This window comes from Anolis sagrei, chromosome 10 (genome assembly GCF_037176765.1).
Source record: "Anolis sagrei isolate rAnoSag1 chromosome 10, rAnoSag1.mat, whole genome shotgun sequence".
NCBI classification, from domain to species: domain Eukaryota; kingdom Metazoa; phylum Chordata; class Lepidosauria; order Squamata; family Dactyloidae; genus Anolis; species Anolis sagrei.
In genome coordinates, this window is record NC_090030.1 from 24,628,572 (window position 1) to 24,647,518 (window position 18,947).

At 43.0% G+C, this 18,947-nt stretch overlaps 1 protein-coding gene across 1 annotated transcript in view; it reads left to right on the forward strand.

Annotated features, from left to right (window-relative positions):
* Positions 1-11,734, forward strand: part of SLC9A6 (solute carrier family 9 member A6) — a 44,561-nt gene extending 32,827 nt beyond the window's left edge. Inside the window, exons 15-16 of the mRNA XM_060756051.2 lie at positions 556-661; positions 5,155-11,734. Of these exons, the coding sequence (XP_060612034.2) occupies positions 556-661; positions 5,155-5,427 (379 nt within the window). The 3' untranslated portion in view covers positions 5,428-11,734. The remainder of the gene's footprint in view (positions 1-555; positions 662-5,154) is intronic.
* Positions 11,735-18,947: the final 7,213 nt, after the last annotated feature.

The following is an 18,947-nucleotide window of genomic DNA, read 5'->3' on the forward strand; positions in this document are numbered from 1 at the left end:
CAGGAAGTTCTTCCTTATGTTCAGATGGAATCTCCTCTCTTGTAGTTTGAAGCCATTGTTCCATTGCGTCCTAGTCTCCAGGGAAGCAGAAAACAAGCTTGCTCCCTCCTCCCTGTGATTTCCTCTCACATATTTATACATGGCACTCATCATATCTCCTCTCAGCCTTCTCTTCTTCAGGCTAAACAGGCCCAGCTCCTTAAGCCGCTCCTCATAGGGCTTGTTCACCAGACCCTTGATCATTTTAGCACCCTCCTCTGGACACATTCCAGCTTGTCAATATCTCTCTTGAATGGTGGTGCCCAGAATTGGACACAATATTCCAGGTGTGGTCTAACCAAAGCCTCCTTTTTGGAAGCTTTTAAGCAGAGACTGGATGGCCGTCTGTCGGGAGGACTTGGATGGTGTTTTCCCTGCATGAAGGCAGAAGGGGGGTTGGACTGGATAGCCTTTGGAGGTCCCTTCCGACTCTAGGACTCTAAGCAACACTCTCTCAGCTTCAGTCTGGCTTGTACCCAAGAGTTGCATTTCCTTCACCTTCACCCTGTTTACCAGCTACTTGAAGCCCCTCCTGACGCACAGCGGCCCGCCTTTGACGACGACCCTCCCAAGTTGCTGCGGACCCATTGCAAGTTGCTTGACGAGCCCCCAGGCTTACGAGGTGAGAGGATGAACCTCCCTAAGGTTATTTGTAACCTTTCCCATGTGGCCTTCCTGGAACTCCGCAACAGATATTTGGTCATGTGCTTCCCGCTCCTTGCTGAGGGATGAAAACACATTACAGAAATGAATTAACGAGACAATAATCAATGATAATATTGTAATTATTATTGTAACTAATAATAGTTAGTTATTAATTAATTAATATTGCAATTAATTAATATTGTAAAAAACTAATATTCAAGGGTAGCCCCACGTAGAGTGCATTGCAGTAATCCAATCTAGAGTTTAACTAAGGCATGGACCACCGTGGTCAAGTCTGACTTCACGAGGTATGGTCGCAATTGGCGCACAAGTTTTAATTGTGCAAAGGCCCTCCCGGCCACCGCATCAAGCGTCAACGCTGAATCCAGGAGGACCCCCAAACTGCGGACCTGTGACTACAGGGGGAGTTTGACCCCGTCCAGCACAGGTTAACTAACAGTGACCGACCTGGAGGACCTCTGTCTTGTCAGGATTAATCTTCAGCTTGTTCATCCTCATCCAGATGGACACAGCAGCCAAACACTGGTCCAGTATCTGAGGGGCTTCTTTGGATTCAGGTGGAATAGAGTAGTGGAGTTGGGTGTTATCTGCATAGAGGTGGCACCATACTCCAAAACTCTTGGTGATCTCTCCCAGCGGTTTCATATAGATGTTAAATAGCATGGGGGAACCCCACAAGTCAAGGGCCAGGGGTCCAAGCAGGAGTCCCCCAACTTCACCAACTGGGAACAACCCTCCAGGAAGGACCGGAGCCACAGTAAAACCGTTCCCCCAAGTCCCATCCCAGAGAGTTCCCAGAAGGATACCATGGTCAATGGTATTGAAAGCCGCTGAGATATCCAAAAGAACCAGCAGGGTCACACTACCCTGTCCAGTTCCCTGCGGAGGTCATCCACCAAGGCGACCAAAGCTGTCTTGGTACTGTGCCCAGGCCTGAAGCCAGACTATTTATTTATCGTGTCATCAGCAACCATACCATTGTATTACATTTCTAACAGAACAAAACAAACACACAGATTAAAAAAAACAAAAACAGATTTTGCAAATGGGTTCTTGTGGGTTTTTTCGGGCTATAGAGCCATGTTCTAGAGGCATTTCTCCTGACGTTTCGCCGGCATCTATGGCAAGCATCCTCAGAGGTAGTGAGATTTTGCAAACTTGGTAGTTGTTTAAATGTCCTTTGACCAGTATCTGGCCACTTGGAGTGCCTCTGGTGTTGCCGCAAGAAGGTCCTCCATTGTGCATGTGGCAGGGCTCAGGTTGCATTGCAGCCGGTGGTCAGTGGTTTGCTCTTCTCCGCACTCGCATGTCATGGATTCCACTTTGTAGCCCCATTTCTTAAGATTGGCTCTGCATCTCGTGGTGCCAGAGCGCAGTCTGTTCAGTGCCTTCCAAGTCGCCCAGTCTTCTGTGTGCCCAGGGGGGAGTCTCTCATCTGGTATCACCCATGGATTGAGGTGCTGGGTTTGGGCCTGCCACTTTTGGATTCTCGCTTGCTGAGGTGTTCCAACGAGTGTCTCTGTAGATCTAAGAAAATTATGTCTTGATTTAAGTCGTTGACGTGCTGGCTGATACCCAAACAGGGGATGAGCTGGAGATGTCTCTGCCTTGGTCCTTTCACTATTGGCTGCTACTTCCCGGCGGATGTCAGGTGGTGCGATACCGGCTAAGCAGTGTAATTTCTCCAGTAGTGTGGGGCGCAGACACCCCGTGATAATGCGGCATGTCTCATTAAGAGCCACATCCACTGTTTTAGTGTGGTGAGATGTGTTCCACACTGGGCATGCATACTCAGCAGCAGAGTAGCACAGCGCAAGGGCAGATGTCTTCACTGTATCTGGTTATGATCCCCAGGTTGTGCCAGTCAGCTTTCGTATGATATTGTTTCTAGCGCCCACTTTTTGCTTGATGTTCAGGCAGTGCTTCTTGTAGGTCAGAGCATGGTCCAGAGTGACTCCCAGGTATTTGGGTGTGTTGCAATGCTCCAGTGGGATTCCTTCCCAGGTAATCCTCAGAGCTCAGGATGCTTGTCTGTTCTTAAGGTGAAAGGCGCATGTCTGTGTTTTAGATGGATTAGGGGTCAGCTGGTTTTCACTGTAGTAGGCGGTAAGAGCACCTAGAGCTTCAGAGAGCTTCTGTTCAACCATCTCAAAGCTCCCTGCTTGAGCGGTAATGGCACGATCATCAGCATAGATGAAACTCTCTGTCCATTCTGGCAGTGACTGGTCATTTGTGTAGATGTTGAACATGGATGGAGCAAGCACGCTCCCCTGAGGAAGCCAGACTGCGAACGATCCAGAAAATCGGTGTCATTGAGGAATCCCTGGAACTGTGAGGCAACCACCCGCTCCAGAACCTTGCCCAGAAAAGGGAGGTTGGAAATTGGTCTGTAGTTGTTACATACAGTCGGGTCAAGGGAGGTCTTTTTAAATAGAGATTTTACCACTGCTTAAGGCAAGACAGGAATTTCCCCTGGCACAGTTCTCGGCACAGTTCATAGAACAGTTGTTCTTTGACATCTGACATGCCTTCAATGTTGATTGAGATTATTGTCATGGTTGGTCCTGACAAGGCCCGTTAGTTGGTTTGCTTGTTTGGTTGCATCTTGCAAGTCGCTTCTGGAGTGAGAGAATCAGCCGTCTACATTGCCCAGGGGACGCCGGATGTTTTGCAATCCTATTATTATAATTGTTGTGACTCAGCTTGACTCTGAGCCTGAAGCTGAGCTCTGTGAGCCAGAATTCCTACAGGATGATGAGGGAGATGATGGGTTACAGATTTCTGTACATGTTTCAGACAGGCCTGACGGTGCTGAAGGGGAAACAGCAAGTCAGTTCCCAGGGGAAAAGAATGTTAGTGAGACTGATAACGAGAGTGAAATCCCACACGGCCAGGTGGAGACGTCTTTGCCTTCCCACAGTGATCCGGTCCAGCTGGACCAAGATAAGGGGTTACATAGCCTTGAAGTTAATGAATTAATGAGCAGGCAAGATCGTCTGCAATTAAGGCTCCGGAGAAGCTCTCGCTTGACCAGCAAGCGAGAAGCCAAGGAGGCCAAGGGTCAACGCAATGCGTTCATGTCTACAAAGGGTATTTAGCCTTGTAGCTGACAAGCAGGGGCTGTCAGTCCAATGTAGCTCTTCTCATGCAAACTTCTGTGGATTAACTTTGGCTTTTAGCAGCACGCTTCTGGCTTCCTGAGTCTGGGATTTGGGCCTTGTTTTCAACTGTTTTCCATGGACTCCTGTTTGACCATTGCTAAAGGATTATGCTTCATGTTTTTGCCTTTGGATCTTGGGAACTGTGTCTTTGCATTTAAGCCTTTGATCTGCCTATGGATTTTATGCATTTCATATCCTCTGTTATGATTTTGCCTTTTTCTCAGTAAACTACAAAATCTACAGCTTTGGAGCAAGGTGAAAACTACCCTGAGTTGCAACAATAATAATGATAATAATATAGTAATAATAATATAGCGATGACAATAATGTAATGATTATAATATAACTAGCCATCCCCTGCCACGCGTTGCTGTGACCCAGTGTGTATATGTGCTTTGTGTATAGGTGTATTTGTGTATAGGTGTGTTTGCGTATATATCTATATAAATGAAAATGTAATGTTCGTTTGTGGTATTCACAGAACTCAAAAACCACTGGGTGAATTGACACCAAATTTGGACACAAGACACCTAAAAACCCAATGTATGTCCTTCACTAAAAAAAAAATGATTTTGTCATTTGGGAGTAGTAGTTGCTGGGATTTATAGTACACCTACAATCAAAGAACATTCTGAACCCTGCCAACGATGGAATTGAACCAAACTTGGCACACAGTTCTCCCATGATCAACAGAAAATACTGGAAGGGTTAGGTGGGTACTGTCCTTTGGTTTTGGAGTTGTAGTTCACCTATATCCAGAGAGCACCGTGGACTCAAACACTGATGGATTTGGATCAAACTCTACAAGAATACTCAATATGCCCAAATGTGAACACTGGTGGAGTTTGGGGGGAATAGAATCTTGACATTTGGGAGTTGTAGTAGCTGGGAATTATAGTTCACCTACAATCAAAGAGCATTCTGAACCTCACCAACGATAGAATTGGGCCAAACCTCCACACAGAATCCCCATGTGGGCCACAGCAACGCGTGGCAGGGGATGGCTAATATATATATAATTTTGCACATGCGTTGTAATGTATTTTTTTTAATTTTTGTCTTTTTAAGTCTCTTCTGCTATGTTTTTCAGTGTTTTTGTGAGTGATGGTCACTTGTTGGCCTGAGAGGTGTCTTGTGTCCAAATTTGGTGTCAATTCGTCCAGTGGTTTTTGAGTTATGTTAATCCCACAAACGAACATTACATTTTTATTTATATAGATATTAAAATACTACTATAATAATGATGATGATGATAATACAGCAATATAATGATTTGCTTTCTGTTCAGAACCAGGAGCAGCTGAAGGATGACGACTCGGATCTCATTCTGAACGATGGCGACATCAGCTTGACTTACGGTGACTCGACTGTCAACACGGATTCCTTGACGTCCGTTGCAGGTCGGAGGCTGGCCGGCAATGGTGCCGAAGACCCCCTGGACCAGGAACTCGCCTTTGGGGACCATGAACTGGTCATTCGGGGCACCCGCCTGGTCCTCCCCATGGATGACTCAGAACCCCCCTCTGGCGTCATTGACAACGCCCGGCATGGCCCGGCTTAGGGCCCCGTCCCTCTGCTCGAGAACAAGATCCAACTATCGATCATGAAGAAAGCAGAAACGTATCACCTACGACACACACACAAACCCTACTGCATGACTCCGAATGTCTTAAGCTGTATAAATATGACTTATTTATATGGTGTCAGGAGAAAAAAATAATAATTATCCGTAATGATGAGATGGCTGAGAAATGACTCAAGCAGCGGAACTGTTTCGGGAAGGACATTTTTGCCACAGCAGGGGTTCAGAGCTTGGCCAAACTGGCTGTTCTTCGTGACTATATAAACCAATCTGCTTTTCTTGTTGGTTTTCATAATTTGCCGTTGCTTCTCGGAGACCGAAAAGGAAGGAGATGGCGATAGGAAAGCTGGCTTGTTCCAAGCATTGAGTTTTAGCTGCCCGGTAGAGTGGCTTTGTATAGTTTAAGGGATGACTATTTGGGAGCATCTTGGCCTTTACTTTGACTCAGATTTGGATAAGTCTGAACCAAACCGCAATGTCTTTTGCCTTTGAACCCTACCGCGTTTGTCTACGGTTGAAGCTCTGAAGTTTAGTTTTTGACGTCTTGTTGGTGGAAGTCATTTGGAACGATCTTTTGGTTGATACGAAGAGGACGGAAACAAGTTCTGGTTTATGTTGGTTTCAGATATCCCTTAGGACGGAGGTTCACCATTCATGTTGGATTCGCAGCTTAGCTTTTACTCATAGAGGGTTAAATAGGAGGTAATGAAGCTGTCGCCAGGTTCCTTTGCAACCATTTTGGATAGCCGTGCCTTGTTGACGCACCAATGTTTCTGTACGTTGCGTCGTTTCCGAAAAGGCCTGCCGAGAGGCACAGTGCCATGGAGCGGTTTTTAACAAGAGGCATTTTAGACTATTATTATTATTAGGTGGCACCAAAAGGGAGCTGTCTGTCTGTCCGTTCACCTTACTGTATAGTCGCACTTTCGTTTGGTCACTCCTCTGCATGCTTCCGCGTCTCGTACAGGGCGGGGAGACGTTGGGTTTTGTTCTTGCACCTGTTTACTGCTTGACGAGAAAACGCTTTCCTTTTTTGCCCAAGGAGAAGCTGCGAACAATGCGCTGACCCTTAATGGATTTGGCTTTATCTTGCCGTTAGTTTGCTATAATGGTGCAGTGGACAGTTTCGAGAGGCTGAGGATTCTGAATGTCCTATTTTCTCCCAGAGGAATCTTTTCCATGTACAGCCCAGATGTGTATGTATGTATGTGTGTATGTGTGTGTATTCCCCTTTGATATAACTATTGACAGATCTTCTTACAGTCGCAGGTACTGCAATGCTGTTGTAGGCATGATAATAACAACACTCCATTTAAAACTTAGAGACTGTCGTACCCAGTCTTCGTAGGATCAAGTACAGTATCCGACCTTCACTTCACTTATCCGACATTTTGTCTTATGTGACGCTGTGCTGTCGTGCGCTGGGCCTATAGTAATAGGCTTTTGAACAGGACGTGCTCTTTGTGCCCAGCGGGAAGCCGGGGTGCCTCGGATGAGAGGCCCTATGGGTTTTCCTATACAAAGTCTTTAGAAGCTTAAAAGTTTAACAAAGTTCTTTACTATTGCTTAGGTCTTCAACAAACAATCTTAGATCTTCAACAAATCAAACAAATGCTTCTTAACTTGTCTACAATGGACAGGCAACTTGCTTGGAGAACTATTTCTTTCCTTTACGAGGAAAACCCTTTTTGACCCTTCTTGGTCAATCTGCTTTCTAGGCTTTGCTGGTGTGGGCCCTACTCCCGGCTCCAAATTGCTTCTTGGGTCCCCAAGTAGACCTACCAGCCAACGCTCTGAAGAATTTCCAGGATTTTTCCCATGAAAGTTGTAGGTCTGTTTCTCCAACCCCAACAAGGGGTGTGCTGTAAAGCAGTTTCTCTTAAAAACCTTTCTGTAGAGACTGTTCTTAAAGCTGTGAGGCTGTAAATTCCCTAGCCAGAGCTTTTGGGACTGTTTTCCCCCAGACTTTTAAAGAAACGAAGCTTCTCTACAGGTAGAAAACTTTCACATCCTGTAGCTGAGCTCCCAACTGTAAGACTGAACTAAAATGGTTCCCTTTCCCTCCTGAACCTGGAAAAAAGGGCGGAACTAAAACTTAACGATGATAGACAGGTGGCTTGCCCCATGACTGCAGCCTAGCAGGAACCATCCAACTGCAAAATGCATGGCCAGAACAAGCACATGCAAACACTCAAAGAACGAAAGGGAGTTTGGAGCTCGTGGTACAGCTCTACCAGCACAGACGCTCTTATCCGACGCCCGCTTTTTCCTCCAGCATTTCCCCTTCAATTAAAGGAGTGCTCCCCAACTCTTTCTCCATTCCCAATAAGTGAAAAAGGCAAGATGAGGAGGAGGAGGAGGGAGGAAAGAGGGAAAAGAGGCAGGACCAGAAGCGAAAGCATCCTCCCTCCTTCCTTCTATGATTCCATGCTCCTCTTCCACATCCGGGCACTTCCTGTTGGGCTGCTCTAGCCCTGAGGCGTTGCCTTGCCTTAACCCTATGAGTCCCTATTTTTAGTATTCTAGCTGTCTAGCCCCACGTCGGACGGGTAAATTCCCCAGCCAGAGCTTTTGGGACTGTTTCCCCCCGGACTTTTTAAGAAACGAAGCTTCTCTACAGGTAGAACACTTTCACGTCCTGTAGCTGAGCTCCCAACTGTAAGACTGAACTAAAATGGTTCCCTTTCCCTCCTGAACCTGGAAAAAAGGGCGGAACTTGTTCTTCCACCTTGTTCTTCCACCCTGTTCTTCCACCCTGTTTATGTCGGACAAGTGACACTCTATTGTAGTCGTATATCTGCTTCTTTGGCTATTCTTCAAATTCTAAGGGTCAGTAGGGGTCAGACTCCAACCCCCAAGCTGCAAACTCAATTACATCCATTTTACATAAAATCACACTATATTTTGAAAAAATTAAAAATTAAAAATGGAGTCCACTATTGGATGGTCAGGGCCACTATATGTTTCAATAAATGCATTAACTTGACTAAGGGATGCAGGAAGTTGGAGGAGAAGATGGATTTGAGTTCCGATCTTCAACTGAAGTTTCTCCTTTTTTTCAGTAACAGGGTTTTGGCTTCCTTTGGCGGATGGCCCCAATCTTTTTGGATCTAGAACCCAGAAAATAATATCATTAGAATTACTAGAAAATATGGCCAAGAAAACAAGTCACCATTTTCCTTTTGTTTAAAACTTTTAGTGCGTTCTCAGGTCCGAATTACATGCCTTAAGCATACACATCCATGTGGTTCTCGACTTCCCCAGAATCACAGCTTGTTTGGCTCCCGAAAGCACGAATTCAAACTACAACGAGTCAAGCATAATTCTTGTTTTGCATATAAAAGAGCTGGTTCTGTTTCTGAGGAAAAACAAGGCCTTCCATTGCATCGAGGAAACTCTGTTTCCCATTGTTTGCTTTGTTCCGCAATGTCTTTTCCTTTTTTTTTTCCTGCCATGCAGGAATCCCATAGTATGTTTGTTTGTATGTGTATATGATTTAATATGATGTCTTTGTTTTTAATATTAGAAGAAGAAGAATGATAGGAAAAGGTTCTTATGTCACTCGCGCGTTGTAATGTTTTCTTGGAGGCTTTCCTAGACACGTTTCTAAAAGAGTCTGTTTATGTTTCAACCCAGAGACAATTTACAGAAGATCCCTGTACTAGAGAATGTTGTCAAGCGAAAGGACTACTGTCTTTGTAGTTAGAACCTTCCTCTTCTGGTTTCCCTTCTACCCCTTTAATTGGAAGATCACATATTTCCTGTAATGTCCCTCATAGTTCATCAGGTAACATCTTACCTTACCATCCAACGAAAACAATTGCATTGCAAAAGATCCCTGTATGATACTATAGAATGGGGTCCAGCGAAACGAATTAGCTGTTGTCTTTGTTGTTAAAAACTTCCTCTTCTGATTTCCCCTCTACCTCTTGGATTGAAAGTTTACATTTTCTATATAATATCTCTCTAGTTTATGTTTTTGGGCAAGGAAACAATTATATTGTAAATGAGGAAAATAATGTATAGGTAGTACAGTAAAGTAACACTTTGCGGGGCTCATAGTGTATAATATTATAGAATATTGTTAAGTGACATGAATTGGCTACTACTGGCTTTGTAGTCAAAAGCTTCCTGTTCTTGAATTGAAAGATTCACGGCAATATAACCTCTGGTTTCTGTTTTTTGGGGCAAGGAAAATAATTGTTTTGCAAAAGCATACCATAGAATATTGTTAAGCAAAGTGACTGGGCTGCTGTCTTTGTAGTTAAAAGCTTCCTGTTGGATTGCAGAAAACAATAAGTGTTACCTTATTGTAATGTTTTTAATATATATATAGGAAGCTTTTAACTACAAAGACAGCAGCCAAGTCACTTTGCTTAACAATATTCTATTGTGTGTGCATGTATATAAAACAGCAAGGCAACACTTATTGTTCTTGTTTTCTGGAATCCAACAGGAAGCTTTTAACTACAAAGACACTTTGCTTAACAATATTCTATAGTGTGTGTTTGTGTGTGTGTATACACACACACACAGAATACAGTAAGGTAACACTTATTGTACTTGCTTTCTGGAATCCAACAGGAAGCTTTTAACTACAAAGACAGTAGCCAAGTCACTTTGCTTAACAATATTCTAGTGTGTGTGTGTGTATATACACAGACACATAGAATACAGTAAGGTAACAATTATTTTACTTGCTTTCTGGAATCCAACAGGAAGCTTTTAACTACAAAGACAGTAACCAAGTCACTTTGCTTAACAATATACACACACACATAGAATACAGTAAGGTAACACTTATTGTACATGCTTTCTGGAATCCAACAGGAAGCTTTTAACTACAAAGACAGTAGCCAAGTCACTTTGCTTAACAATATACACACACACATAGAATACAGTAAGGTAACACTTATTGTACTTGCTTTCTGGAATCCAGCAGGAAGCTTTTAACTACAAAGACAGTAGCCAAGTCTCTTTGCTTAACAATATTATATAGTTAGTGTATATATATAGAGAGGGAGGGAGCGGGAGAGAGTACAGTAAGGTAACACTTATTTTATTTGCTTTCTGGAATCCAAAAGGAAGCTTTTAATTACAAAGACAATAGCCAAGTCACTTTGCTTGATAATATTCCATAGCATTGTATACTATGAAATCCCTCCAGAAATATTGTCGAGCAAATGACTTGTCTACTTTCTTTGTAGTTAAATGCTTCGTGTTGCTTTCCCAGATCGAAAGATTGCATCTTCCTCGTAATATCATTTCAGGTTTATGTTTTTTAGGGGTAAAGAAAACAATTGCATTGCAGAAGATGGAAAGAATATATAGACAATAAGGTAACTGTTTTGGAGGGCAGCCCACATACATATAGTATGATAGTATAGAATGGTATCAGGCAGAATGACTTGACTAATGCCTTTGTAGTTAAAAGATTCCTGTTGGATCCCATAAAGTGAGCTTTCAGGGGAATACGGATCACTTCCCAAAACAGGGGCACTTGAATGTACTTAATTCTTCCTGGAGTGTCGGAACTTTTCTGGTATGCTTTCAAAAATGCCGTTTTCTCGGGGATTTAGCTTCCCATTTATTCCCCACATCTTTGCCAAACTCCGATTCTGTTGATGTTTTCTCCCTATCTTTATATATATATTTACTCCCATTCACTCGTTTTGTAAATTAGTCGTTGGGCTCGTTCGGTCGACATGCCCACTTTCATCCTTCTAAGACCAACTACGACTTACGGAATTAATATTTGGGATCGTTTCCATCCTGGATTTTATTACATGTGAATAAATAATAATAATAATAATAATAATAATAATAATAATTGAGAGTACCTTTTAATATGGATCAAATACGTCTTTCTGCAAGGAAGAACTAACAGTAAATTGTATTGACTAATTTCTTTGTCGAGGGGGGCCTTTGTCTTTAAATTCCTTGTTTTTCCATGGTTCTTGATGGCCTCAAAATGCAGCCGTGGGGAAACTCAATTACCTTTTAAACCCAGGTGATGGTAAAACTTGACAAAAGTTTTTTTTAGTCATCCTTTCCCCTTGAAATGGTCTGTTTATTTAAATGTAGGTAAATCTCTTCTCCGGCGACATGGTCAGTCGAGTTCGGGTTGACTTTACTTACTGTTGGAATTGCCTGTTTTTTATGATATTATCTGCTCTAGTTGTGATGTTCTTGTAATTATATCCGTATAGACAAAATTGCACCTTTATGAGGACTAATTCTTTTATTGTTACTTGCACTGTGAACAACAACAAAAATCATGGGCCTAGTTTGTTTGAGTTTTTTGTGTGAGTCTTTAATTTGCGTTTTGAAATACAGTGGGCTGTTAGTTCACCAGCAAAAAAAGAAAATTGAAGAACTAATATATCTATATAAATAAAAATGTAATGTTAGTTTGTGCTACCATCAGAACTCAAAAACCACTGGGGGAATTGACACCAAATTTGGACACAAGACACCTAACAGTCCAATTTATGTCCTCCACTCAAAAAAATTGATTTTGTCATTTGGCAATTGTCGTTGCTGGGATTTATAGTTTACCTACAATCAAAGAGCATTCTGAACTCCACGAATGATGGAATTGGTCCAAACTTAGCACACAGGGCTCCCATGACCAACAGAAAAAACTGGAAGGGTTTGGTGGACATTGACCTTGAGTCAATGATGGAATTATTGTTTACCCACATCCAGAGAGCCTGTTTATAGTTCACCTACAATCAAAGAGCATTCTGAACTCCACCAATGATGGAATTATAGTTCACCCACATCCAGAGAGCACTGTGGACTCAAACAATGATGGATCTGGACAAAACTTGGCACGAATATTCCATATGCCCAAATATGAACACAGATGGAGTTTAAGGGAAATAGACCTTGACATTTGGGAGTTGTAGTTGCTGGGATTATTATTATTATTATTATTATTATTATTATTATTAAACTTTATTTGTACCCCGCTAGCATCTCCCGAAGGACTCGATGCGGCTTACAAAGGCCAAGGGCTCAACACACAACATAGCAATACAAAACCCAAGGCAAATTAAAAACAATTAAAGCAATATAACAACAAGCAATAAACAATACACTAAGACACAGTGAAACTGGGCCTGTTTATAGTTCACCTACAATCAAAGAGCATTCTGAACTCCACCAATGATGGAATTGAACCAAACATGGCATGCAGTGCTTCCATGACCAACAAAACACACTGGAAGGGTTTGGTGGGCGTTGACCTTGAGTTTGGGAGTTGTAGTTCACCTACACCCAGAGAGCACTGTGGACTCAAACAATGATGGACCAAACGTGACACAAAAATTCCATATGCCCAAATATGAACACAGATGGAGTTTGGAGGAAATAGACCTTGACATTTGGGATTTGTAGTTACTGGGATTTATAGTTCACTACAATTAAAGAGCATTCTGAAACCCATAAACGACAGAAATGGGGCAAACTTCCGACACAGAACCCCCTTGACCAACAGAAAATACTTAAGGCCATCCAGTCCAACTCTCTTCACCAGGGCAGGAAAACATAATCCGAGCCCTCCTGACAAAGAGCCATCCGGTTATAAATATAGATAGATAGATATGATTCTCACACACACACACATAGATATAGTATAATAGATTTGAAAGGGTCCCCTAAAGAAGGACTATGATATGTTGCATATTCCAGAGTAGGCAAACCAGACACTCTCCACATCAACACGGACAAAGAAACAACAAGAAATACTGTTTACTCACAAGCAGAAAGGAATTACATATATTAGAAACCAACACTTTCTCATTACCTTATTTTCCAGATCACCAGACTGGGCCACAGTAACGCATGGCAGGGGACAGCTAGTACGGATAATAAAAGTGAAAATATGTATGTGCGTATGTGGCTGGGGTGTCCACTTCCACAGAGAGGCTCCCATTTCCACTAATAGCTATAGTGTCGTTCTCCACAGCAGGAACACCGCTGACCTTAGACACCACACCAGCTTGGTAAAATCATCAAGCAGTTTATTGAAGTTTATATGTAAGCAAAGCAGTAAAAATATATAGCAAAAATAGAAAAGTTCCAATATAAGACATAGTCCATCTGCTCTCAGGAAAACAAGATCCAAAAATACATAAAAATCCATTAAACTGGGCATTTGAAACCATGAAACAAGATCACAAGAAAATCTCATATGCAAATATTGAGCTTGGCAAAAACTTAGTACATGAAACTCAGAGCACGTGAAAGCAAGGCCGTGATAAAATAACACAGTTGACCTGACTGAGGCAAGTCTCTATAATGATTCATGGGAAAGACTTGCCTCAGTCAGGTCAACTGTGTTATTTTATTAAGATTGTCTAGGGAGGCCCTGCTCTTGATTCCATCTTCACAGATGCGTTTAGCGGAGACAAGCGACAGGACCTTCTCAGTGGTGGCTCCTCGGCTGTGGAACACCCTCCCCAGGGTGTAAATAATAATAATAATAATAATAATAATAATAATAAGTCCTAATCGCTTTGGAAGTGTCCGACGTGTGATCCAATACAACAGCCAGCAGAATGTCTGCTGTGGAATCATCTTGTGGTGTTTCAAATAATAATAATAATAATAATAATAATAATAATAATAATAATATCTCCATAGTTTTAATGTATTGTTGAAGGCTTTCATAGCCGGAATCACTGGGTTGTTGACCAGGGTGGGACAAAGGACTCTTGTCTGCTGGAGCTAGGTGTGAATGTTTCAACTGACCACCTTGATTAGCATATAATGGCCTGGCAGTGCCTGGAGCAATCTTTTGTTGAGAGGTGATTAGTTGTCCCAGATTGTTTTCCCTCTCCTGTTTTGCTGTTGTAATTAGATGTTGTAACATCTAATCATCTCTCAACAAAAGATTGCTCCAGGCACTGCCAGGCCATCAAATGCTAATCAAGGTGGTCAGCTGAAACATTCATACCTAGCTCCAGCAGATAAGAGTCCTTTGTCCCACCCTGGTCATTCCACAGATAAACAAACCCTTTTTCCTAGTTCCAACAGACCTCACTACCTATGAGGATGCTTGCTATAGATGCAGGCGAAACGTCAGGATACAATGCCTCTAGACCATGGCCATATAGCCCGAAAAAACCTACAACAACCCAGCATAGCCTTTGTTGGGGAATGTAGTTCCACAACTCTACAGCCAACATCTAATTACAACAGCAAAACAGCAGAGGGAAAACAATCTGGGACATCTAATCACCTCTCAACAAAAGATTGCTCCAGGCACTGCCAGGCCATCAAATGCTAATCAAGGTGGTCAGCTGAAACATTCACACCTAGCTCCAGCAGAGAAGAGTCCTTTGTCCCACCCTGGTCATTCGACAGATATATAAACCTTTTTTCCTAGTTCCAACATACCTCACTACCTCTGAGGATGCTTGCCAGAGATGCAGGCGAAACGTCAGGAGAGAATGCCTCTAGAACATGGCCATACAGCCTGAAAACACCCACAACTCTCCAGAGTTTTCTTTGGCATTGGCAAGATTGCAACACCAAAATCTATAATTTCTATTAAGATTTTGAATATGAAACACAAGAGATTAATATCTGAGTTTAGGGAAATATTTTAGTCTCCGAAAGTAAATGTTTTACTTGTAATTTTGTAAATTTGAAGCGCCAGTTGTCTCACCCGGAATCTTGCTTACACGCAAAAGAGCCAAAAAACCTTTTTTCCCTTCTTTAGTCGGTCAAATATTTAGACAAAACTTTATTTAAAGTCAGGATTGTTGCCTCCGCTCCAAGCTCTTCTCGAAGGGGAGCCAAAGCCCTTTTGCAAAATGGGGAGCTGCTTCTCAGACGTCGCCATATAAGGCCGCAGCCTCCGAACTTGGTCCAAATCCATCCAAGTGTGTGTCATGTTCACTTTTAAGGTGATGCGGGAATGAGCATTGCTGCCTTGACCCTTTACTTCAGCTCCTAGGAATGCAGAAGGCCAAACATCTGTATTTTTTCATCGCAGCAGGACTTTGGGGGCTATCTGCACTGGAGAATTAAGGCAGCCCTTTTCTCCTCTTTTCCTTCTCCTTTCCTCTTTCCTCCTTCCTTCTTTCTCCCATCTCTTCCTCCTTCCTTCTCTCCTCCTTCTCCCTCTCCTGGAAACCCATTCAAATCCCTGCGGTGCCCCATTGGCTCCAGTGTGGAGACCCTCTTCTTGAAGAGCTTTGCCCTTGCTTTACTCTGAGGTTGAGAGAGTGCTCACCTTCCTTCCCAGGAAGCTCAGGGCAAAAGCAAACTGCTGCTGAAGTCGAACATGACCCCCCCCCCCTCCATAAGAGATAGCAACTTATAGTTTTGCTAAGGGCATCATTGGAGCAAGGGGTTTTTCCATCTCGACTAAAACAGGCTGTGGTTCGACTACTCCTTTAAAAGGTCTCCCTTGACTCCACGGTGCTGAACAATTACAGACCAATCACCAACCTCCCATTTCTGGGCAAGGTGCTGGAGCGGGTGGTCGCCTCCCAGCTCCAGGGTTTTCTAGATGACATCAACTACCTGGACCAGTCACAGTATGGTTTCAGGCCTGGCCACGGCACCGAGACGGCTTTGGTCGCCTTGGTGGATGACCTCCGTAGAGAGCTAGACAGGGGGAGTGTGACTCAGGTTCTCTTGGACATCTCAGCGGCTTTTGATGCCATCGATCATGGTATCTTTCTGGGATGGCTCTCTGGGCACGGTTTTGTCCTGGCTCTGGTCCTTCCTGGAGGGCCGATCCCAGATAGTGAAGCTGGGAGATGCCTGCTCAGATCCCTGGCCTTTGACCTGTGGGGTCCCGCAAGGCTCTATTCTATCTCCCATGCTTTTTAACATCTACATGAAACCGCTGGGAGAGGTCATCCGGAGTTTTGGAGTTGGGTGCCATCTCAACGCAGCTGACACGCAACTCTACTACTCCACCTAACTCCAAGGAAGCCCCTCGGGTGCTGGACGAGTGCCTGGCCGTTGTTAGCACTAGCAGAAGTATCACAGAAGCACTGAATAATGGACTCTGGAGTCACCAGTAAAAAGCAGGTTTCAGCTTTACTTGAGCAGTTCATAAATCCAACACACACCATCAGCGAACAGAAGAACACAAAGCGAAAGAGATAGGCAGTAAAGACAAACTGCAGCTGGAAAGGAGTTATCTCTGACACTCCCTAATTCTTCACACAGCAAGAACTCAGGGTCACATTCTCACAGCTCTTTTGTGTAAACATACATCCTGGCAATACAATTCTATTACAGTCTATTACAATCACAATCCTATCACATAAAATTGCATTTAAACATACATCATACATGAAATACACACTGACATCTATCTACTTGTCTCTATCTCTCTCTTTCTCTATCTACTTGTTTCTATCTATCTGTCTTTCCCTCTCTATCTGTCTCTATATCTACCTTTGTACCTACCTACCTACCTATCTCTCTCTCCCCCTCTACCTGTATCTATTTCTATCTATCTATCTATCTATCTATCATCTATCTATTATCTATCTATCTATCAATCTATCTATCTATTATCTATCTATCTATCTATCTATCAATCATCTATCTATCTATCTATCTATTTCTCTGTCACACTATCTCTCTTTCTCTCTTTTTATATGTGTGTGTGTCTCTCTCTGTATCTCTATCTCAAATAATAATAATAATAATAAAAATAAGGTAATACCGCTGCTGCTGCTGCTACTACTACTACTGCTACTACTACTACTATTAATAATAATAATATAATTCCATGAGGTAAGCCACTTTTTAATGGGGGATTTTAAGGGTGGGTTTGAGCCAAAGGAACACAGACAACAGGCCATGGAAATGATCTAGAAGTCTCTTTAAGCTGTTTAATAAAAAGCCAAGTGAGGAGGAGAAAACCTTTGACAACTTTATTTGCTCCTTCCTTTGGCCCTTTCTTTCTTTCTTTTTTCTTTCTTTCTTTCTCCATAGAAACACACACAAAAAGCACTCAGACTCCAAATTCCTGGAGACTCAGGTCATTTCCCTCTCGCGCCAATACATTTTCAATTGTGACAATGAGGAGGGGAGAAAAGGAGAAACGAAGGCTAGATTCTGGACACTCAGCCTTGTAAGGCTCATTGCGGGCGAGTTTCCAAAAAGGGGTTTGTTTGACTGACTTTTGGGAGTGCCAAACCTTCGTTGGCCCCGAATCAAAGATTCCTTTTCAATGAAATAATCTCAGCATCTTTTCTTACATAGAGTTCACATTTCCTTTGACCCATAGCAGGTTTTGCATTAAGAAGAAAACTGTTTTGTTGGTACTTTTTTTGGAAAAGGTTGCACGGGGAAAGTGTGTTGTTGTTGCACCCTCAAAATGTTTCCAATGTAAGATCCAAGGACGAACCTATCATGTTTTACTAAGTTCTTGTGGGTTTTTTCCTTCCTTCCTTCTTGCCTGTACCTTCCCTTTCTCTTTCTTTTTTTGCATTCTCTCCCTCCCTTTCCTTCCTTCCATTTCTCCTTCCTTCCTTCCTTTTTCTTCTTGCCTGCCTGGTTTTTTCCTTTCCCTTCCTTCCTTCCTTCCTTCCTGTCTGCCTGCCCTTCCCTTCCCTTCCTTTCCCCTTCCCCTTCCCTTCTTCTTTCTTTCCTCTCGATTGCCTGGTCCTTTTCTCTTTTTTTTGTCTTCCTTCTTTACTTTCTCTCTCTTTCTCCCTTTCCTTCCATTTCTTCTTCAGTCTTTCTTCTTCCCTGCCTGCCCCTTTCCTTTTTCTTCCTTCCTTCCTTCTTGCCTGTACCTTCCCTTCCCTTCCTCTTTCTTTCTTTCTTCTTGATTGTCTGGTCCTTTCCTTTCTTTCTTCTTTTCTTTCTCCCTCATTTTCCTTCCTTCCATTTCTCCTTCCTTCCTTCCTTCCTTCCTTCCTTCCTTCCTTCCTTCCTTCCTTCCTTTTCTTTATTTTTGCCTGTCTGCCACTTCCCTTCCCTCTTTATTTCTTCTTGATTGCCTGCTCCCTCCCTTCTCCTTCCCTTCCTTCTTGCTTGCCTGGTCCTTTCCTTTCCTTTCCTTCTTGATTCTTTGCTTTCCCTCCCTCTCTCCTTCCTTCCTTGTTGCCTGCCTGCTCTTTCCCTTTCCTTCCCCTTCCCTTCCTTCTTGCTTGCCTGGTCCTTCTTTTCCTTTTCCTTTTCCTTCTCCTTTCCCCTTTCCCCTTTGCTTTGCTTTCCCCTTTGCTTTGCTTTCCCCTTTGCTTTGCTTTCCCCTTTGCTTTGCTTTCTCCTTTCCTTTCTCCTTTCCTTTGCTTTCTCCTTTCCTTTGCTTTCTCCTTTCCTTTCCTTTCCTTTCCTTTCCTTTCTCCTTTCCTTTCCTTTCCTTTCCTTTCCTTTCCTTTCCTTTCCTTTCCTTTCCTTTCCTTTCCTTTCCTTTCCTTCCTTCCTTGTTGCCTGTCTGCTCCTTCCCTTTTCCCTTCCCTTCCCTTTGAAGCCACCCTCCTCCTGCCTTCCTCCTCCTCCTGGGCTCCACC